Raw genomic sequence first — 23,672 nt, forward strand, 5'->3', positions numbered from 1 at the left:
ATGTATATCATGAAGAAAAAAAATTAAACATAGCTCATTTGACCAGTTACTGCCTTTGCCTCATAGGGCAGTATTAGTTGTGAATAGGCTATGCTGTGGTTGTTTTGTTTGCCCTGTTCCATATGCATCCTTTAAAACAGATGTATAGGATCTCTTAAACTTATCACATCCAAAAAGAAACCTTCATAACACATCTGGAAATAAAAATCACACCGTTTGAATGGACCCAATTATTCCAAAATACAGTAATGACATGACTAGAAATGATGTATATAAAATAGCTGTAATATTCTAGCAAGTGAATGCTGCATAGTTATACATGACTTCATTGTCAAAGATGTGTATCATTTATAAAACAGAAGAAAATTACATTTCATAATGGTTCAAAAGAAGAAAAAAATATATACACACTGTAGGTTCAACTCAACACTTATCCATTCCTTCCCTTATCAGTCAAGGGGTGGCCTATACTGTGCAGTGTTAGACAAAACAACCCAGATTTTTGGATGTTTAGGTAATACACCAGCATCCTCTTATGTAAACATATATTAAACATAAATATTATTTCCCAATCTCAGAAAAGTATCCCAAACAATCCCAATCCTCCCAAACTGAGCACAGCCAAGACAAAGCACAGTCTCGATTTGAGATGTAACTGAAACTGTTTAATCATGTACATGGAGGACAAAAGGACTAAGACTCTTGACGGCCGTTCACATTGGGTAGGCAATAAGTGGTCGAATCTCTGACCGGTGACCTCGAAGGATCTTCTGGGCTTACCTCACCTTGTCTATGATTGAGTCAACCTTCACCTCGAACCTCCGGTTGCTCTGGCTCAGTCAGAGGTCTTCCTGCTCTTTGACCAGCCAGACCCCATTTCTGGGCCTCTTCAGAGTTTGTCCTCAGCCTCATCAGTCCTTCACATTTTCTGGTCCCTCCAGCAAGGCATTCTGTTGCATTCCTTCAAAACCCGGTCGTTGTGCAGCATGGCAGGAACAGGGACTCCAATGATATTGACTGGGCAAGGCACAAAGTTCACTCTCCTCAAAGTGACTGATTTTTCGGAGTTTCCGGTACCTTCCAAATGCAGTGCTTGTGTCCCTGTTAGAGATGGTGGCCGATGTGAGTTGGGTACCGTTACCTCTTCTGACCACACCTGTGTGGAACTGCAGTCTTGCTGTGTGGCCTGTAGAGGGTCCAATTATGTTTGTCAGTCTTATGTATGACTGCATCTGGACAGGGCCAACAGCCAAGTCCGGTGGTTTTGAGAGGACCGTCTGTTTGAGAGACTCCTTTGACAGATTTGTCAAAAGAATCTTGGGTTGATTCTTCAGGACGACTTTCGCAGCTGCACTTAACAAAGCATAGTTGATTTCAGTGTTCTTGTCCAGGGGTTTTCGACTCTTCTTTTTGCCAGTCTTTTTAACCTTTGAGGTAGCAATGTCCAGAGTACTCTGCGTCTTTACTAAAGGCCTGAGTACTGAAGTACAAGACCTGTAACCATAGACATCCTTACTTTTAAGTACAGTAGGCTTGTGACCTTCATCTTTGAGTCCCTCAATGAAAGTGGCCAGTTCCTTTTCACTGTCAAAAAGGTCATCTGACATAGGACTGAATGCCTTCAGGGTCTCCAGTAGAGTAGTTTGGCCAGCTGAGGTGAATCGTGACCATGACAAGACAACCTTCTCTGCAGCTTCCTTACAATTCATGGCATATACCATCTGTTAGCATTGGCAATACTCACGTCCGAGATGAGCCCTGTGGGAAAGAAATGTAAAAAAAAAAAAAATTAGAAAATGTGCAGTGACTTCGTACTAAAACTTCTGTAAATCATTGACATTCAAAAACTTTAATATGGGACATTTAGGTTGCTGATTAACATATGATTCAAAGTACCACAGACAAAAAGGGGAAACCCAGACACGTCACGGGGAAGTACAAATCTGAAGCATTTGTTTAGAAAATGGTTCTAAATTAAACTTGGCTGACATTCTTTTAATTCAATCTCAATACAGCTTTTGGTTCCGTATGCGCTCTTTTTTCATGCATAACAAAATTATGCTTCAACTAGCGAGTTAATGCGACCACTCTGACTTTAATTAATAAGGTGACTGGGAATCATTTTGTAAGCCTTCTGCCGTGTTTGAGAAGTCAAGGCCCTTTGGATGACTTCTGTACACCTGCCACATTTTGCACATTTGATATTCTTGAGTTATCTGCGCCAAGCAGAGCAGGCAGGGCCTTTGCAACTCCAGACACCGTGTACACATGCAGCTTCAGAGCCAGTACTGTTCTTCCTTCAGACAAGCATGCATAAACTTTCATTTTTAAATCTCCTTCACATTCGCTTGTAAAATGTACAAGCTCAACAATACAGTAGCTCCCACAACACACAACAGCTGGATAGCATGTCTTTGTGCTCGCTAGCTAAATATGCCAACAGCCTCCATGGAAATTCAACATTGTGCTAATTTTAATAGCATTCTGATAAGAGGCTCAATGGTATTTGCCTGTTTTTAGCACCCCCTTGAGCACTAAGCCGGTAATTCAATTTTTTTTATTTCACCATTATTTAACCAGGTAGGCTAGTTGAGAAGTTCTCATTTGCGACCTGGCCAAGATTAAACGCAGCAATTTGACACAATAAGAGTTACACATGGAATAAACAGTCAATACAGTAGAACAAAAGAAAACAGAAAGTCTATATACAGTGACTGCAAATGAGGTAGGTTAAGGAAATAAATAGGCCATGGTGGCAAAGTAATTACAATATAGCAATTAAACACTGGAATAGCATAAATCCCAGGATGCGAGAAGGATGGTATGGAGATTTTTAAAAATCTATATCTGTCTCTGTATCTATCTATATTTTTTTAAATCGGGGAAATCACACAGCCCTAATGGAGGCATTGTTATTAGGATATTTGTCACGTAGAGGGGATGACATGTTATAGACATCAGTTGGTCAGAAAGATGGTTTTATACAGAGGGTGGTTCTATAACGGAATGTGTACAAGTAGCTTAGTTAAAGGGGATGAAGTGGAAAACCTATAAGAGGATAGCACTCCAAGATGAGGGATACACATGACAGCAAGCTGTTCAATACTGAGCCATACCGACTGACAAGTGGTGTGGATTGGGAAAGTTCGGCTCAGTCCCACAGTGTTATCAATAGCAGTTTTTACGTTATCCCGACAGCTACCGGATTTTGGCCAATAAAAACATGAAGCCATAAAACTTGCTGACCAAATTGACGAGAAGAAAGCATTATTTTGCAATGATTTTTTAAAAATTAATTGGACATACCAGTGGAGGTACAGTGGCTTCAGAAAGTATTCGCACTGATTGACTTTCTAGATTTGTTGTTACAGACCAAATTTAAAGCGGATTAAATTTAGATTTGTCATCACTGGCCTACATACAATGCCCCATGTCAAAGTGGATGTCAATGTTTCTCTACAAGTTCATAAAAATCTGAAATATCTTGAGTCAATAAGTATTCCGGAGTTCTAAATTGAGCAGCTGCTGAAAAATGAGCTCCTGTATATATTGAGATTTAAAATGTTTTTTTTTTTTTTTTAGAGTGAAGTACATCACAAAAATCAAGAGAAAACTGCAAGACTCAATAGAAGACAAAACAAGGAACAAACCAAAAAAGACAGGCTTTTGAAAAATTAACTATTTTTCATAAAATTGTACAGTTATCTTAGCTAGCTGAATTGCTAGCAGAATTGTTTACTTGTTGCTAAGCAGTTGCTAGGGACTCTCCTGGAAGAAGCTAGCTAGCTTACAAAGAATAACAACAAAAAATATCTAGTTAACAGAAGAAAGGAAGACAAAATAAGGACAAAAGGACAGAAGAAAAAGGAAAAGAAAGAGGACAACAAAGTGAAACAGTCAGCACTTCTATTGCAACTTCGTATTTCGTCGTCCTAACGTAGTCTACACTGCTATCTGCCCAGCAGCTAGCCAGCTAGCATACGTCCACCGTCTACCGAATAGCAGCACTGTAGAAACTATTACACTCAACGACTTGATTAGTGTAGTGTTAGCTAGCTACATAGTTGTCTTTGCTGTCTTCGTATCCAAGATAATTGTGTAGTTTAGAGCGTGTAGTCTTAGAGTGATTATCTTAATTTACCGAGGTTAGCTAGCCAGCTATTTGTCGTCCTTAACGTAGGAGACACTGCTAGCTAGCCAACAGCTAGCCAACGTCTACTGAATAGAACTTCCGCACTCAACAACCCGGTCGCATTCCGCTTCGCTCCACAGGTAGTATCACATTTTTCATTTCATTTCATTACAGCACAACGGTTTGATTTGTTTGATCGTAGCTAGCTACATAGCTAGCTACATAGCCGTCTGTGTATCAAAGATAATTGTGTAGTCTAGAGCGATTTTCTAGGTTAGCTAGCCAGCTATTGTCGTTCTTTTAACGTAACGTAATCAACACTGCTAGCTAGCCAGCTAGTCCCCGAATAGCAGCACTGTAGAAACTATTACACTCAACGGAACAACTTGATTAGTGTAGTGTCAACAACGCAGCCACTGCCAGCTAGCCTACTTCAGCAGTACTGTATCATTTGAATCATTTTAGTCAATAAGATTCTTGCTACGTAAGCTTAACTTTCTGAACATTCGAGACGTGTAGTCCACTTGTCATTCCAATCTCCTTGCATTAGCGTAGCCTCTTCTGTAGCCTGTCAACTATGTGTCCTTCGTCCGCCCACGTGTTCTCGCACACCCCGAGAGCTTCTGGTCAGCGGGGTGGTGGCATCGGGATCCTTATCTCTCCCAAGTGGTCATTCTCTCTTTCTCCCCTTACCCATCTGTCTATCGCCTCCTTTGAATTTCATGCTGTCACAGTTACCAGCCCTTTCAAGCTTAACATCCTTATCATTTATCGCCCTCCAGGTCCCCTCGGAGAGTTCATCAATGAGCTTGATGCCTTGATAAGCTCCTTTCCTGAGGACGGCTCACCTCTCACAGTTCTGGGCGACTTTAACCTCCCCACGTCTACCTTTGACTCATTCCTCTCTGCCTCCTTTCCACTCCTCTCCTCTTTTGACCTCACCCTCTCACCTTCCCCCCCTACTCACAAGGCAGGCAATACGCTCGACCTCATCTTTACTAGATGCTGTTTTTCCACTAACCTCATTGCAACTCCCCTCCAAGTCTCCGACCACTACCTTGTATCCTTTTCCCTCTCGCTCTCATCCAACACTTCCCACACTGCCCCTACTCGGATGGTATCGCGCCGTCCCAACCTTCGCTCTCTCTCCCCCGCTACTCTCTCCTCTTCCATCCTATCATCTCTTCCCTCTGCTCAAACCTTCAACCTATCTCCTGATTCTGCCTCCTCAACCCTCCTCTCCTCCCTTTCTGCATCCTTTGACTCTATGTCCCCTATCTTCCAGGCCGGCTCGGTCCTCCCCTCCGTGGCTTGACGACTCATTGCGAGCTCACAGAACAGGGCTCCGGGCAGCAGAGCGGAAATGGAGGAAAACTCACCTCCCCGCGGACCTGGCATCCTTTCACTCCCTCCCCTCTACATTTTCCTCCTCCGTCTCTGCTGCTAAAGCCACTTTCTACCACTAAATTCCAAGCATCTGCCTCTAACCCTAGGAAGCGCTTTGCCACCTTCTCCTCCCTCCTGAATCCTCCTCCCCCCCCTCCTCCCTCTCTGCAGATGACTTCGTCAACCATTTTGAAAAGAAGGTCGACGACATCCGATCCTCGTTTTCTAAGTCAAACGACACCGCTGGTTCTGCTCACACTGCCCTACCCTGTGCTCTGACCTCTTTCTCCAGATGAAATCTCGCGTCTTGTGACGGCCGGCCGCCCAACAACCTGCCCGCTCGACCCTATCCCCTCCTCTCTTCTCCAGACCATTTCCGGAGACCTTCTCCCTTACCTCACCTCGCTCATCAACTTATCCCTGACCGCTGGCTACGTCCCTTCCGTCTTCAAGAGAGCAAGAGTTGCACCCCTTCTGAAAAAACCTACACTTGATCCCTCCGATGTCAACAACTACAGACCAGTATCCCTTCTTTCTTTTCTCTCCAAAACTCTTGAACGTGCCGTCCTTGGTCAGCTCTCCCGCTATCTCTCAGAATGACCTTCTTGATCCAAATCAGTCAGGTTTCAAGACTAGTCATTCAACTGAGACTGCTCTTCTCTGTATCACGGAGGCGCTCCGCACCGCTAAAGCTAACTCTCTCCTCTGCTCTCATCCTTCTAGACCTATCGGCTGCCTTCGATACTGTGAACCATCAGATCCTCCTCTCCACCCTCTCAGAGTTGGGCATCTCCGGCGCGGCCCACGCTTGGATTGCGTCCTACCTGACAGGTCGCTCCTACCAGGTGGCGTGGCGAGAATCTGTCTCCTCACCACTGGTGTCCCCCAGGGCTCTGTTCTAGGCCCTCTCCTATTCTCGCTATACACCAAGTCACTTGGCTCTGTCATAACCTCACATGGTCTCTCCTATCATTGCTATGCAGACGACACACAATTAATCTTCTCCTTTCCCCCTTCTGATGACCAGGTGGCGAATCGCATCTCTGCATGTCTGGCAGACATATCAGTGTGGATGACGGATCACCACCTCAAGCTGAACTTCGGCAAGACGGAGCTGCTCTTCCTCCCGGGGAAGGACTGCCCGCTCCATGATCTCGCCATCACGGTTGACAACTCCATTGCGTCCTCCTCCCAGAGCACTAAGAACCTTGGCGTGATCCTGGACAACACCCTGTCGTTCTCAACTAACATCAAGGCGGTGGCCCGTTCCTGTAGGTTCATGCTCTACAACATCTGCAGAGTACGACCCTGCCTCACACAGGAAGCGGCGCAGGTCCTAATCCAGGCACTTGTCATCTCCCGTCTGGATTACTGCAACTCGCTGTTGGCTGGGCTCCCTGTCTGTGCCATTAAACCCCTACAACTCATCCAGAACGCCGCAGCCCGTCTAGTGTTCAACCTTCCCAAGTTCTCACGTCACCCCGCTCCTCCGCTCTCTCCACTGGCTTCCAGTTGAAGCTCGCATCCGCTACAAGACCATGGTGCTTGCCTACGGAGCCGTGAGGGGAACAGCACCTCAGTACCTCCAGGCTCTGATCAGGCCCTACACCCAAATAAGGGGACTGTGTTCATCCACCTTTGGCCTGCTCGCCTCCCTACCACTGAGGAAGTACAGTTCCCGCTCAGCCCAGTCAAAACTGTTCGCTGCTCTGGCTCCCCAATGGTGGAACAAACTCCCTCACGACGCCAGGACAGCGGAGTTAATCACCACCTTCCGGAGACACCTGAAACCCCACCTCTTTAAGGAATACCTAGGATAGGATAAAGTAATCCTTCTCACCCCCCTTAAAATATTTAGATGCACTATTGTAAAGTGGCTGTTCCACTAGATGTCATAAGGTGAATGCACCAATTTGTAAGTCGCTCTGGATAAGAGCGTCTGCTAAATGACTTAAATGTAAATGTATTCAAGCCCTTGGTTATGGGAAGCCTAAATAATTTCAGGAGTAAAATTGTGCTTCAGTCACATGGACTTTTGAATGACTACCTCAGCTCGGAAGCCCACACACAATATATGTTTTAAGTCCCTCAGAGCAGTGAGTTTCAAAACAGATTTTTGCCACAAAGACCAGGGAGGTTGTCCAATGCCTTGCAAAGAACACCCATTGGTAGATGGGTAAAAATAAAATAAAGCAGACAATGAACATCCCTTTGAGCATGGCAGTTATTAATTACACTTTGGATGGTGTATCAATAGACCCAGTCACTACAACGATACAGGCATCCTTCCAAACCCAGTTGCCGGAGAGAAAGGAAACCGATCAGGGATTTCACCATGAGGACAATGGTAACTCATATATATATATATATATATTTAGTCGGCTACCAATTGTGCAAATTCTCCCACTTAAAAAGATGAGGTCTGTAATTTATCATAGGTACACTTCAACTATGACAATGAGAATTTTCCCCCCAGAAAAATCACATTGTAGGAGTTAATGAATTTATTTGCAAATTATGGTGGAAAATAAGTATTTGGTCACCTACAAACAAGCAAGATTTATCACAAACCTGTAACTTTATTAAGCAGTTAGATAAAACTCCTTCGTAAAAGAATGTTTTAAAATTAAAACAGGTGAATTGACACTCAGCAGGTTCAAGCAAGCTAAAAACCCACATGGAAGCAAAAACTAACTAGCAGAAATGGCTAAGTTAGAAATAATTTAAACACTTTGCTGCAGGCTACAATTTAGTAGCTAACAAAAAATTACTGTCTCAAAATATTCACCCCGCCCAGTATTGTAATCAAAACTTAACGGAAAGTATGTAGTCCTTGGCTAAGACAGTGTAGTAGTGTGGGCTCAATAGCATCGCATTAATATGCAACATCTTGAGAATCAGCTGCACATGTTTTTTTATTTTATTTCACCAGGTGGACTAGTTGAGAAAGTTCTCATTCGCAACTGCGACATTGCCAAGATAAAGCATAGCAATTCGACATACAGAGTTACACATGGAACAAACACAACATAGTCAATAATTAGGCCATGGTGGTAAACACAGGAATGGTAGATGTGCAGAAGATGAATGTGTAAGTAGACACTGGGGTGCAAATGAGCAAGATAAATAAATAAATACTGTATGGGGATGAGGTAGATAGACCATCTGTAAACAGCCCATCTATGTACAGGTGCAGTCATCTGTGAGCTGCTTTGACAGCTGGTGCTTAAAGCTAGTGAGGGAGATAGGAGTCTCCTGCTTCAGTGATTGTTGCAGTTTGTTCCAGTCATGGGCAACAGAGAACTGTAAGGAAAGGAGACCAAGGGAGGAATTGACTTTGGGGGTGACCAGTGAGATATACCTGCTGGAGCACATACTACGAGTGGGTGCTATAATGGTGACCAGTGAGCGGAGATAAGGCGGGGCTTTACCTAGCAGAGACTTGTCTAGATTTAATTTAGGATTGGAGATGTTTACCGGTAATGTGAGTCTGGAAGGAGAGTTTACAGTCTAGCCAGACACCTAAGTATTTGTAGTTGTCATCGTATTCAAAGTCAGAGCCGCCCAGAGAAGTGATGCTGGACGGGCAGGCAGTGATCGATTGAATAGCATGCATTTAGTTTTACTTTCATTTAAGAGCAGTTGAAGGCCACGGAAGGAGAGTTGTAATGGCATTGAAGCTAGTCTGGAGTATAGTTAACTTATTTGGGAATGGGGGGCAGTATTGAGTAGCTGGGATAAAAAAGGTGCCTAGAGTAAACTGCCTGCTACTCAGGCCTAAAAGCTAGAATATGCATATAATTAATATATTTGGATAGAAAACATTTTGAAGTTTCTAAAACTGTTTGAATGATGTCTGAGTATAACAGAACTCATATGGCAGGCAAATCAACCAGGAAGTAGAAAATCTGAGGTCTGTAGTTTTTCAAGTCATTGCTTATCGAATATACAGTGTCTATGGGGTCATATTGCACTTCATAAGTCTTCCACTAGATGTCAATGGTCTTTAGAACCTTGTTTCAGGCTTCTACTGTGAAGGAGGGGAGAAAGAACTAATTTGAGTCAGGTGTCTGGCAGAGTGCCATGAACTCAGTCTCACACGCTCCCATGTTAGTTGCGTTCCATTGCATTTGTACAGACAAAAGGAATTTTCCGGTTGAAACATTGAAGACTTATGATAAAAACATCCTAATGATTGATTCTAAACTTTGACATGTTTCTACGAAATGTAATATGACTTTGTCAGAACTTTCACCTGGACTTGCCTGCGCGTCATGAGATTGGATTTGTGTGCTAAACAAACAAAAAGGAGGCATTTGGACATAAATGGACTGTATCGAACAAAAACAAACATTTGTGGAACTCTGATTCCTGGGAGTGCATTCTGATGATCAAAGGTAAGTGAATATTAATAATGCTATTTCTGACTTCTGTCGACTCCACAACATGGCGGGTATCTCTGCTAGAGGTCGACCGATTAATCGGAATGGCCGATTTCAGGTTTTCATAACAATCGGAAATCGGTATTTTGGGCGCCGAATTCCGATTATTATTATTTATTTATACATTTTTATTTAACTAGGCAAGTCAGTTAAGAACACATTCTTATTTTCAATGACTGCCTAGGAACTGTGGGTTAACTGCCTTGTTCAGGGACAGAACGACAGATTTTCACCTTGTCAGCTCAGGGGTTCCAATCTTGCAACCGCACAGTTAACTAGTCCAACGCTCTAACCATTGCACTCCACGAGTAGCCCGCCTGTTACGCAAATGCAGTAGAAGCCAAGGTAAATTGCTAGTTAGCATTAAACTTATCTTGTAAATATCATAAATCACTTGTTATAACTACTAATCCAGTTTAGCAGGCAATATTAACCAGGTGAAATTGTCATTGCACGCAGAGTCAGGGTATATGCAACAGTTTGGGCTGCCTGGCTCATTGCGAAATAATTTGCCACAATTTTACGTAATTATGACATACATTGAAGGTTGTGCAATGTAACAAGAATATTTAGACTTAGGGATGCCACCTGTTAGATAAAATACCGACCGGTTCCGTATTTCACTGAAATAAACGTTTTGTTTTCGAAATGATCGTTTCCAGATTCGATCATATTAATGACCAAAGGCTCGTATTTCTGTGTGTTATTATGTTATAATTAAGTCTGATTTGATAGAGCAGTCTGACTGAGCAACAGCAGGCCCGTAATCATTCATTCAAACAGCACTTTCGTGAGTTTTGCCAGCAGCTCTTCACAAGCACAGAGCCATTTATGACTTCAAGCCTATCAACCTAATGGCTGGTGTAACCAATGTGAAATGGCTAGCTGGTTAGCTGGGTGTGCTCTAAAACAGTTTCAAACATCACTTGCTTTTAGATTTGGAGTAGTTATTCCCCTTGCGCTGCAAGGGCCACGGCTTTTGTGGAGCGATGGGTAACGATGCTTAGAGTGTGGCTGTTGTTGATGTGTTCCTGGTTCGAGGCCAGGTAGGGGCGAGGGGGACGGAAGCTATACTGTTACACTGGCAATACTATAGTGCCTATAAGAACATCCAATAGTAAAGGGTATATGAAATACAAATAGTAGAGAGAGAAATGGTCCTATAAATACTATATTAGCTACAACCTAAAACCTCTTACTTTGGAATATTGAAGTCTCCTGTTAAAAGGAGACACCAACTTTCATATGTTCTCATGTTCTGAGCAAGGAACTTAAACATTAACTTTTTTACATGGCAAATATGACGTTCTTCCAACACTTTGTTTTTGCATTATTTAAACCAAATTGAACATGTTTCATTATTTATTTTAGGCTAAATTGATTTTATTGATGTTTTATATTAAGTTATAAGTGTTAATTCAGTATTGTTGTAATTGCCATTACAAACAAAAATCTATCTATCTATCTATCTATCTATCTATCTATCTCTATCTATCTATCTATCTATCTATCTATCTATCTATCTATCTATCTATCTATCTATCTCTATCTATCTCTATCTATATCTCTATCTATCTATATCTCTATCTATATCTCTATCTATCTATATCTCTATCTATCTATATCTCTATCTATCTATATCTCTATCTATCTATCTCTATCTATCTATCTCTATCTATCTATCTCTATCTCTCTCTCTATCTCTCTATCTCTATCTATCTATCTCTATCTCTCTATCTCTATCTATCTATCTCTATCTATCTATCTCTATCTATCTATCTCTATCTATCTATCTCTATCTATCTATCTATCTATATCTATATCTATATCTATATCTATCTATCTATCTATCTATCTCTATATATATATATATAAAAAGATTAATCAGTATCGGCATTTTTGGTCCTCCAATCGGTATCGGAGTTGAAAAATCATAATCGGTTGGCCTCTAGTATCTGCATGGCTTGTTTGTGTCGGACTACCGTACCTCAGATTATTGCATGGTTTGCTTTTTCCGTAAAGTTTTTGAAATCTGACAGCGGTTGCATTAAGGAGAAGTGGATCTAAAATTCCATGCATAAGTATTGCTCAGCAATGTGTATTATGAGTATTTCTGTAAATTGATGTGGCACTCTGCAAAATCCCCAGATGTTTTGGAACTACTGAATGTAACGCATCAAAGTAAACTGAGATTTTTGGATAGAAATATGAACTTTATCGAACAAAACATACATGTATTGTGTAACATGAAGTTCTATGAGTGTCATCTGATGAAGATCAAAGGTTAATGATTAATTTTATCTCCAATTCTGCTTTTTGTGACTTCTCCTTAGCTGGAAAAGTGTGTTTCTCTGTGACTAGGTGCAGACCTAACAATCGTTTGGTGTGCTTCCGTCGTAAAGCCTTTTTGAAATCTGACACTGTGGCTGGATTAACAAGTTTCTTTAAAATGGTGTAAAATACTTGTGTGTTTGAGGAATTATAAATTATGAGATTGCTGTTTGAATTTGGCGCCCTGCACTTTCACTGGCTGTTGTCATATCAATCCCGTTAGCCGGATTTCAGCCGTAAGGAGTTAAGATGCATTACCATAATTTCAAGGCGATTTGTCATTCTGCGCAGTGTCGGTGGATGCCCTAATGTGTTATGTCCCAAAGCATATGGGTCTGATAAAGTTCTCAAATGGAAGGTAAACTTAAATCTTCCCGGTCACGGTGTCTGATACCACATTTTCCTAACGGAAACCCTGATCAGTGACAATGTATGGCTGCTATTTACGTGAAGGTCCTGCGACCCCCAGCGCATGACAAAATCAACAGTAGAAAACCAAAATATGTGGATCTGTTTAACGTAGAGGTCGGACGATTAATTAGGGTAGATTTCAAGTTTTCAAAATTGGAAATCGGTATTTTTGGACAGCGATTTGCCAGTGTTTTATTTTTTTACACACACATTTAACTAGGCAAGTCAGTTAACACATTCTTATTTTCAATGACGTTCTAGGAACGGTGGGTTAACTGCCTTGTTCAGGGGCAGAACGACAGATTTTTACCTTAACAGGTCAGGGATTCAATCTTGCAAACTTACAGTTAACTAGTCCAATGCTCTAACCACCTGCCTCTCATTGCACTCCACGAGGAGCATGCTTGTTACACGAATGCAGTAAGCCAAGGTAAGTGGACAGCTAGCATTAAACTTATCATAAAAAAATCATAATCACTAGTTAAACTAGTAATATCAACCGTGTGTAGTTATCTAGCGTGTCCTGCTTTGCATATAATCGATGTGGTGCGTATTTGCGAAAAAGCACTGCCCTTGCGCCAATGTGTACCTAACCATAAACCTCAATGCCTTTCTTAAAATCAATACACAGAAGTATACATTTGTAAACCTGCATATTTATTTAAGAAATCCAGGTTAGCAGGCAATATTAACCAGGTGAAATTGTGTGACTCCTCTTGCGTTCATTGCACGCAGAGTCAGGGTGTATGCAACAGTTTGGGCCGTCTAATTTGCCAGAGTTTTACGTAATTATGACATAACACTGAAGGTTGTGCAATGTAACAGGAGTATTTAGATTCATTGATGCCACCTGTTAGATAAAATACGGAACGATTCCTTACTTCAAAGAAAGAAAAAACGTCTTGTTTGAGATGATAGTTTCCGGATTCGGCCATATTAATGACCTAAGGCTCGTTTTTCTGTGTGTTATTATGTTATAACTAACCCTGATTTGATAGAGCAGTCTGACTGAGCGGTGGTAGATGTTAACTCAAACCTTGTATCATTTCAACAAAGTTTACTATAGCATATGAACACCCACAAAAGGTTGCCATTACACTACAGGCTAGGTCAATCAACCACTAGACTTCCTACGCAGGCGCACTCTTGACTGAGTGATAGCCCCGTAATAACAGAAATATTGGGATACCTAAAACAAAACTTAACATTAGACACCAACAGGCTCGTCAGCATTCATTCAAACACTTTTGTACATTTTGCCAGCAGCTCTTTGCTGTGCTTCAAGCATTGCGCCGTTTATGACTTCAGGCCCATCAACTCCCGAGATCAGGCTGGTGTAACCAATGTGAAATGGCTAGCTAGTTAGTGGGGTGTGCGCTAATAGCGTTTCAAACGTCACTCGCTCTGAGACTTGTAGTTATTCCCCTTAACCCGTTACTCCTACCCCCTACTTTTTCGAACATTCTGTTAAAAATCACGCAACATTTCAGCGCCCTGCTACTCATGCCAGGAATATAGTATATGCATATGATTAGTATGTGTGGATAGAAAACACTCAGACGTTTATAAAACTGGTTAAATCACGGCTGTGAATATAACAGAACGTGCGTTTCATCGAAAAGCACAGGAAAATCTGATCACTGAAAATGGAAATATATATCCATGCGCGACTTGAACCCACTGATAAAGGTGAACCACATTTAATGGGGCTGAGGTTGCAATACCTACAGCTTCCACACGTTGTCTAGAGTCTTGTCATTTGCCTAGGCTTTGTTTCTTGGTCAAACGAAGAGACAAGCCATTTGTTCAAGCCTCCGACCGGATATTTTGGTTGAGATTTACCCGAACATCATTTCCAGACGGACAGCTAAAGAAAATACTTTGCCTCGTGATCAATTTGATCGCTTATTAACGTTTACTAATACCTAAAGTTGCATTACAAAAGTATTTCGAAGTGTTGTGAAAGTTTATTGTCAACTTTTTTAATTTAAAAAATGACGTTACGTTATAAGACGCTATTTTTTTCCCGTTTATCACAGTCTTCATAGATCGATATCTAGGCTATATATGGACCGATTTAATCGAAAAAAAGACCCAATAGTGATTATGGGACATCTAGGAGTGCCAACAAAGAAGATGGTCAAAGGTAATGAATGTTTTATATTCTATTTGTGCGGTTTGTGTAGCGACAACTATGCTAATTATTTTGTTTACGTCCCCTGCGGGTCTTTTAGGGTGTTACATGCTATCAGATAATAGCTTCTCATGCTTTCGCCGAAAAGCATTTAAAAAATCTGACTTGTAGCCTGGATTCACAACGAGTGTAGCTTTAATTCAATACCCTGCATGTGTATTTTAATGAACATTTGAGTTTTAACTAGTACTATTAGCATTTAGCGTAGCGCATTTGCATTTCCAGATGTCTAGATGGGACGCCTGCGTGTCAGGTAGGAGCAAGAGGTTAATCTGCAACGCTGCTTCGATGGTGGCTGTTGTAGATGTGTTCCTGGATCGAGCCCAGGTAGCGGCGAGGAGAGGGGCGGAAGCTATGCCGTTACACTGGCAATAGTAAAGTGCCTATAAGAACATCCAATAGTCAAAAGGTATATGAAATACAAGTGGTATCGAGAGAAATCCTATAATTCCTATAATAATGGCAACCTGGGATTATTGAAGACTCATGTTAAAAGGAACCACCAGCTTTCATATGTTCTGAGCACGGAACTTAAATGTTAGCTTTCTTACATGGCACATATTGCACTTTTACTTTCTTCTCCAACACTGCTTTTGCATTATTTAAACCAAAATTAAATATGTTTCATTATTTATTTGAGGCCAAATTGACTATTGATGTATTATTTTAAGTTATAATAACTTCATTGAGTATGGTTGTAATTATTATTATTTAAAAAAAAAAAAAATATTTTTATTTTTATTATTTATAATCGGGCGATTAATCGGTATCGGCTTTTTTGGTCCTCCAATAATCGGCATCGGCGTTGAAAAATCATAAATCGGCCGACCTCTAGTTAAGCAATTGATGGTGTTGACTAAACATTCTCTAACGTCACCAGTGTGGTAAACAGGGTGTAATAACCCCAAATTGATGTGGTCAAACAGTCCGCTTGTGTAATGTACACTGAACCAAAATAAACACGAAACAATAAGATTTTTACTGAGTTGCGGTTCATAAAAAAATAAGTCCATTGAAATCCTAATCTGTGGATTTCACGACTGGGAATACAGATAAAAATCAGTTGGTAAGAGTGTGGATCAGAAAACCAGCCCGTATCTGGTGTGACCATTTTTGCCTAACGCAGCGCGACATCTCCTTCGTTGATCAGGCTGTTGATTGTAGCCTGTGGAATGTTGTCCCACTCCTCTAATGGCTGTGCACAGTTGCTGGATATTGGGCGCAGGGTCAATCTGACATTTGCATTGGCCATGCAGCATTTACGGTGATATGGCCTGAGCAGAAGTCAGGGCATTCATTCATACTTCCTACAGGATGTATCGCCCCCACCTACCGTCAACCAATTATGTCTATGCTGAAATATACAGAGCCCTCTGCCTTGTTAACAAATTTTTGAGGCTCCGCAATTGCATCCGGAGGCTCCGCAATTGCATCCGGAGGCTCCGCAATTGCATCCGGAGGCTCCGCAATTGCATCCGGAGGCTCCGCAATTGCATCCGGAGGCTCCGCAATTGCATCCGGAGGCTCCGCAATTGCATCCGGAGGCTCCGCAATTGCATCCGGAGGCTCCGCAATTGCATCCGGAGGCTCCGCAATTGCATCCGGAGGCTCCGCAATTGCATCCGGAGGCTCCGCAATTGCATCACACCCTCCATATGGAGGGTCCTGGTCCAGCTGGTCTAGTCTGTCGATGCTGCTTGCTGGTCTCGCAATTCTTGTTCCTCACCAGCTTAAGTCCTCTTCAGTGTATTCCGGCTCAAATAAATAGGGCTGTAGGTCCCTATGTAAAATAATAGATTGTTGTTCAGTTCTTCTTGGAAAGAGTAATCTGACACACCCAGCGTAGCTAATTATTTAGCAGTTGCGAATAGACTGGACAGTAACATAGCTCCCGTGAACCTGCAAACTTAGTCCATCCCCATTTTGAAAATAATGTCGGGAACAGGGAAGTATGGCTCACGTCAAAGCTGTTTATAACTAACCCAAGGTAAACCACTGACTGTTGTTTCCAAAGGGAAACAATTAGTCATAGTGGGCAGAACAAGCGAGGGAGCGGAGCCAAGCAAGAGCTAGCGAGATCCTATTTGCGCTTTCTCACATTCTGTTAGGGACCCCCTACTCTGAAGTGTGCAATGAAGCAATTCACCCATGCACTCCTAAACAATTACATTTTTGGAAACCTTGGCAAGTAGTGACAAAACTTGGTATCTTGTTCATAAAAGACAGTAGTTTTCAGAACAGAAAGCTGTATTGAGATCAAATGTTTCATTGATCAACACATTTGCAGAACATCAGCCAAAATAAATCTTGTCCCATCTCCTCCCACTGGGCTTCCTCACCATCATATTTTGTAGTGAATGGGAAAGCCAAGCAGATGCGTCACACTTAAAACATCTTATGGCTTGAGGGCAGTATTTTGACGTCTGGATGAGGAGCGTGCCCAAAGTAAACTGCCGGTTACTCAGGCCCAGAAGCTAGGATATGCATATAATTGGTAGATTTGCATAGAAAACTCAAGTTTCCAAAACTGTTAAAATAATGTCTGAGTATAACAGAACTTAAATGGCAGGCAAAAACACGAGTAAAATCCATCCGGGAAGTGGGATTTTGTTATGTGGATAGTTTCAATTGAATGCCTATAGAGTATCTAATGGGTTAGGACCCAGATTGCAGGTCCTATGGCTTCCACTAGACGTCAGACTTATGCCTGAATGTCTAGTTCTGAAAAATGAAAAATGAGACCTTTGTCATTGGACTGTAGAATCATGCAGTGCTGGTTTGCACGCGTGACCGAGTGTGCGCCCTTCGTCGTTTTTCCTTTCTATTGAATACACCATTGTCAGGTTGAAATATTATCAATTATTTAGACAATTGATAACCTGAGGATTAATTATAAACATCATTTGACATGTTTCAACAAATTTTACAGGTACTATTAGGATGCATTCATTTGCATGTTTTGACCGCTTTTGAGCCAGTAGATTACGAACAAAACGCGCCAACAAAACTGAGTTCTCAGGATAAAAAGAGGGACTTTATAGAACAAAATGAACATTTATTGTTTAGCTGGGACTCTTGTGACTGCAATGATATGAAGACCTTCAAAGGTAAGTGATTCATTTTATTGCCATTTCTGACTTTTGGAATTCCTATACTTGGCTGTAAAATGTTTGTATGCTTTTTTATGCGGGGTGCTGTCCTCAGATAATCGCATGGTGTGCTTTCACCGTAAAGCCCTTTTGAAATCTGACAAAGTGGCTGGATTAACTAGCTAATCTTTAAGCCGATGTATAACACTTGTATTTTTTATGAATGTTTATTATGACTATTTCTCCATTTGAATGTGGCACTCTGCAATTTAACCAGCTGTTGTCGAGGTGGGTCGCCTGCTCCAGAAAGGTTAACATCCAGGGATGTTGGTGGTGAAGTCTTTACAAAGCCAGGCAAAATGCAATAACCTAGATATCCTGCAATGTCCTGGCAGATAGGAACCCTGTTGAGACAAGTCCCATAGCTCTACTGAATGACATCAACTTGCATGATCGTGCCGTCGGCGAAACACAAAGGCCACAATTACTACAAAACATGACTCAAAACATTTTTTGATCAGATCGCAAGCTCAATTAAAGATGGCATCATTGGTTTTACTCTCCAGTCACGAAAGAGCAAAAATACAGCTACAGTTCATAATGTCTGAAACACCCTTTCATCTCTTATGTAGGGAGACTGGAAAAAACAGTATCATGGTGTTGTTCACCTTAAATTTACAGGTCCTAAATATTAAAAAATCCATCACCATTATCAGACAACTTAGGCTGTCCTACACCCGTGCCCGATTTTCATTTATCTAGGAGAGCCAGTTAAGAACAAATTATTTATAATGACGGCCTACACTGGCCAAACCCAGACAACACTGGGCGCTGCCCTATGGGACTCCTAATCATGGCTGGTTGTGATACAACCTGGTTTCAAACCAGGGTGTCTGTAGTGATGCTTCAAGCACTCAGATGCAGTGGTCTAAGGCATCTTCCTACATTATCCGAAAATGCTGGTGGAAAATAGTGTTTTAATTGAAGAGAAACTTCACTGCATTTGTTTTACTATGACAGTAAATATGTTTCAGTCCTCCCTAGCGACTCGCCATAAACGCCAGGCCTTTGCAGCCTGGACGGGGAATGCTTTATGTATGAGCCGCCCATGGCACGTGTATTACCGGGAATGCACTTCAAGCCAAGACAATAGTGCAGATCTAGCGGCCACTATTGACTGCCTAGGCTACACGAGTTGTCCCATCCCTCCCCCCCTTCAGCTAGGCATTATTCGGGAAACACTTTACGCCACGTTGATAACTACCCAAAGTGACTTTTTCGCAGCAGGTTATGAAAATAGACGTAGCATGTTAAGAGACTGAGGTTGGAGAAAATGCTACTCTAACCTGCTACCAAAATCATAAGATTGTGTCCTGGAATTATTCTGCACTTTGTGTTAAGGTTGTGTGTGTGTGTCACAATACCTATCAATTTAACTACTTTTTCACTAAAATATTTTTACACAACCAACCATTTCATAAAATGAGAGACAAGTTAAAAATCATGCTTGTGTTTTGTTCCACCTCGGCTAGTTACATTAGGGGCATCAAAAAAAAGTGTAGAGCCGGCCTTGCCACTACGCACTAGCCTATAAACATTGTTGCGATATATTGAGTAAACATACTTGAATTGAGTCACATTAGTTAGTCAGATAAGTAGATGCTCCTGTGCTCATTCGATTATTTGAGTAGTTAGCTAGTCGGTACTCCCAACAGCGGAAGAAAGTCATCAACATTAGCTACAAACAAAGTGGATAGCCGGTTAGTAGCATTGTTCGGCTGGCCAGAGAAGAGGCAGGGCATTTGAAACACGAGTCGACGTAGCTAAAGTTAGCTAGCTAGAAAGCCGTTACGTTTAAGGCCATACCCCCCCAAAAGCATTACATTCCTGACTCGGGGAACAAGAGAACATAATGCCGTATTGACAAACCGGCTGGTAACGTTCGTTAAAGCCAGCTAACGTTAGCTATTTAAACACCTATGCTATCACGGCTTGCTATCATTTCCCCCCATATAATAGTTTGTGTAACGTTACCTTCTTGTGCAAACCGCTGCTCCCTTGCGCCGATAACTCCAATCAAATTTGAACAGGGACACACTTTCTTTACAAAATACTAAAAGGAACTGCACTCACGCCTCCTCATCAAATATTGTTTTGACAGGTACAAATCTAGTCAAGCTTTGTCCAAAGTAAAATGGCAACTGATAGGGGTGTTTCAGTTTTTAAGAACTGAAAGAGAAGACGGGCGGAGTTTCGTCTTCTTCTTTGGTATAATGGCGTTCCCACATTTATTTGTGCATGCCGCCACCTACTGTGCGGAAGTGTGTGATGGTTACAGTTTGTATTAAAAGGACGGCAGAAAGAAAAAAATGGCATCACCAACATGTAAAACACCAGTTGCGATTTTAGCATGTAAATCTCGGTGGTGCAAACAAACCGAAAAAATCGGGGATGCATGCCAGCAAAGACACTACACAACACAACAATAAACAATACATTAATTGCACTATAAAGGTAGCAAATGATGCCCACAAACTGTTAGGCCCTACACAAAGATGTTCCAAAAGCAGAGTCCCAAAAGCAGTCCCTTACAACATAATCACCTTACCACTGTTACACCCGGCTTTCAGCGGACCCTTGTCTGGCAGTGAAACAGTTCATTCAGCCTCATTTGCTGCCTTTAAAAAAAAACATAGCTGATATGACTGACTTGCTTAAACAATTAAACAAATGTGTTTTCTAATGACAATTGAGAAGTAAAAACAATGGCATATGGGGACGACAAGCGGATAAGTGGCAATCCATAATTCCGATTAAGACATTAATGAGTGAACTAGGACGAACATAGTCAATATAACTATTTGATCAGCACTTTTTAAATGTACAGCGATGGAATTCAGAACATGGGCCGTTCTTAGTGTTCTCCCTGTACACCAAGTCAGAACTGTAGGCGAAATTAAGAGGGAAAAATATACCAAATGATTAGGGTGAGGCACATGGGCTACTAACAGACACAACATAAGCTGAAAACACTTATCTCCTTCACTAGCTTTAAGCAACAGCTGTCAGAGCAGCTCACAGATTACTGCACCTGTACATAGACCATCTATTATTTAGCCCAAACAACTACCTCTTTCCCCACTGTATTTATTTTATTTATTTATTTTGCTCCTTTGCACCCCATTATTTTTATTTCTACTTTGCACATTCTTCCACTGCAAATCTACCATTCCAGTGTTTTACTTGCTATATTGTATTTACTTTGCCACCCTGGCCTTTTTTTTGGCCTTTACCTCCCTGAATCTCACCTCATTTGCTCACATCGTATATAGACTTGTTTCTACTGTATTATTGACTATATGTTTGTTTTACTCCATGTGTAACTGTGTCGTAGGTATATGTCGAACTGCTTTGCTTTATCTTTGCCAGGTCGCAATTGTAAATGAGAACTTGTTCTCAACTTGCCTACCTGGTTAAATAAAGTTGAAATAAATCAACAAAAAATACACATAGTATTACTTTCTTAGCTACAGTATACCTATCTCCCTGGCATATTACATCATTTATGTAGCAGCATACAATACATTTTTGGACTCACGTTGTTGTGCTGCTCACTTGAACAGAAAGGTGGCTCGGTGGTCCATCGTGGGCAAATTTTGTCATCAAACTTTGTCATCAAAGTCTGTCATTCTCTGGATTTATGGTGCTTTCAAGACAACTGGCAATTCAGAAAAGAACAAGGTCAAATCATTGATCTTCAGGTCGTAGCTCTAGAAAGAGGCCCGACTTACAATTCTGAGTAGGATGATCTTTCAAAATGTATTTTCAGAGCTCGTTTTTCCCTGAGTTCCCAATTGTCTTGAACTCACAGAAGTCAGATTTCCCAGTTCCAAGTTAACAGTTGTTTTGAGTGTGTCAGAAATCATGTTGGATTGACAGCATGGCCAATGTTGAATGTTTATCATTTTAAGCTTGGAAAAGAGACCCTTAAACACAGACTTGGGACCTCACAGCCACTCCACTGAATAGCAGGCTAGTGATTGCTTTGCAATGCTTGCAGTTAGCCACTGATTCCTTCCAAACCATTCATTGTTGAATTTGCGATTTCCAACTTGTGTAACGTTTATGTCCAATGGTTGATATGTTTTATCTATAACTTCTCTTCTTATGACAAGGAATAAAAAGGATTTGCAAGTAGATTGTCGACTTGATTCATGATGACTGCTAGCTAATATTTTGAAAGTATGATGTTGACATGATCAGTCCATTCAAAGCTACTGTAGATATAATGTGACCAATGACCTTGAGCCTTCTTGGATGGGCACTTCTAATGTAACTCTATGGCAGCACCCAAGTGGCTTGAATTTTTGAGCTCTACCCTTATATTTGGCGGTGACAAAACACTAAGTCAATTACGGCACAAATAGAGAACATTACCCATAGGCTCCATATTTTCCGCTGGCTGCCCCACCACAGAAAGCACTGAGCGAGGCTGAAACACCTGCCTTTTGGAGCTGCCTTACTCAAGAAAAAAAGAAACCACGTTTGTTTGCGGCTTTATTAACTTTATTAACTTTTTTTTACATTGTTTGCAAACGGATCTGCGACACGTATTAATGCCCAAACAACATGTAAAACAGGCAAACCCAAATGACGGGTCGCCACTTAAAAACACCAACCCATTCCAGAACTTTGACCCTAGCTGATCGTACACCAGGCCAATAGACTGGGAAGACAGGACTCTTCTGTTCAACAGACCTTGTAACTCTTCTGCAGTAAACCTCATACACCCAAGCACTTCTCTACAGCTGTCCCCACATCTATTTTCTGAGATTTACGTTACATTTCTTCTGTACAGTTGATAACTATGGCAATGAATGTTAAGAAGCCAACCTTACCAATGCACACATTCTTATCAATCTGTATTGGATTAGGTTTACTACTCACCCTTGACACATCATCCTCTATTCCTCACTGCCTCAGCATGCATCACCTTCTGTTCTACTCTGACATTGGCAACCTCAACCCGCCTGTCGCACTGGGTACTTCTGATCCCCAGGTCTTTTATACAGGTAACGAGTTCAAACAGGTGCAGTTAATACAGGTAATGAGTGGAGAACAGGAGGGCTTCTTAATGAAAAACTAACAGGTCTGTGAGAGCCGGAATTCTTACTGGTTGGTAGGTGATCAAATACTTATGTCATCCAATAAATGCAAATTAATTACTTAAAAATCATACAATGTGATTTTCTGGATTTTTGTTTTAGATTCCGACTCTCACAGTTGAAGTGTACCTATGATAAAACATTACAGACCTCTACATGCTTTGAAAGTGTTATGCAGGTGAATGAGGACCCAAAAGCGACTTGGCGAAAACAGAGTCTTTAATCCAGTAAAGGAAATATGCAATACTCCTAGACAAATCGGAGCGGTAAATAAAGCATAAAAAACAATTCCACTCGTAATGACGAGAACAGACTGGAGACTCGATCATAAACTGTAGGTTGCCTCGGGAAGGCACTTGACCGTAGCAGACTCAGACACCTGCTCACCACGCAGCATCTGAGGGAAACACGACACGACAGGGCGATACAGAGACACAGCACGGTGAACAATATACAAGGATCCGACAGGACAGAAACGGAAGACAAGGGAAGAAATAGGGACTCTAATCAGAGGGCAAGATA

The 23,672-nt window shown here is 41.5% G+C and overlaps 1 protein-coding gene across 1 annotated transcript; it reads right to left on the reverse strand.

Annotated features, from left to right (window-relative positions):
• Window positions 1–264: 264 nt before the first annotated feature.
• Window positions 265–20,198, reverse strand: LOC124031667 (coiled-coil domain-containing protein 71-like). Its single transcript, XM_046343197.1, has 2 exons — window positions 20,020–20,198; window positions 265–1,758 (listed from the first exon to the last, which is right to left on the reverse strand). Exon 2 carries the CDS (start codon window positions 1,719–1,721, stop codon window positions 912–914), a length of 810 nt encoding a protein of 269 aa, XP_046199153.1. The 5' UTR covers window positions 1,722–1,758; window positions 20,020–20,198; the 3' UTR covers window positions 265–911.
• Window positions 20,199–23,672: the final 3,474 nt, after the last annotated feature.

Source organism: Oncorhynchus gorbuscha, linkage group LG03, assembly GCF_021184085.1.
Source record: "Oncorhynchus gorbuscha isolate QuinsamMale2020 ecotype Even-year linkage group LG03, OgorEven_v1.0, whole genome shotgun sequence".
In the NCBI taxonomy this organism is placed as follows: domain Eukaryota; kingdom Metazoa; phylum Chordata; class Actinopteri; order Salmoniformes; family Salmonidae; genus Oncorhynchus; species Oncorhynchus gorbuscha.

Coding starts and splice junctions, on each gene's coding strand:
- LOC124031667 (XM_046343197.1), bottom strand. CDS start 1,721: ATGGTATATGCCATGAATTGTAAGGAAGCTGCAGAGAAGGTTGTCTTG.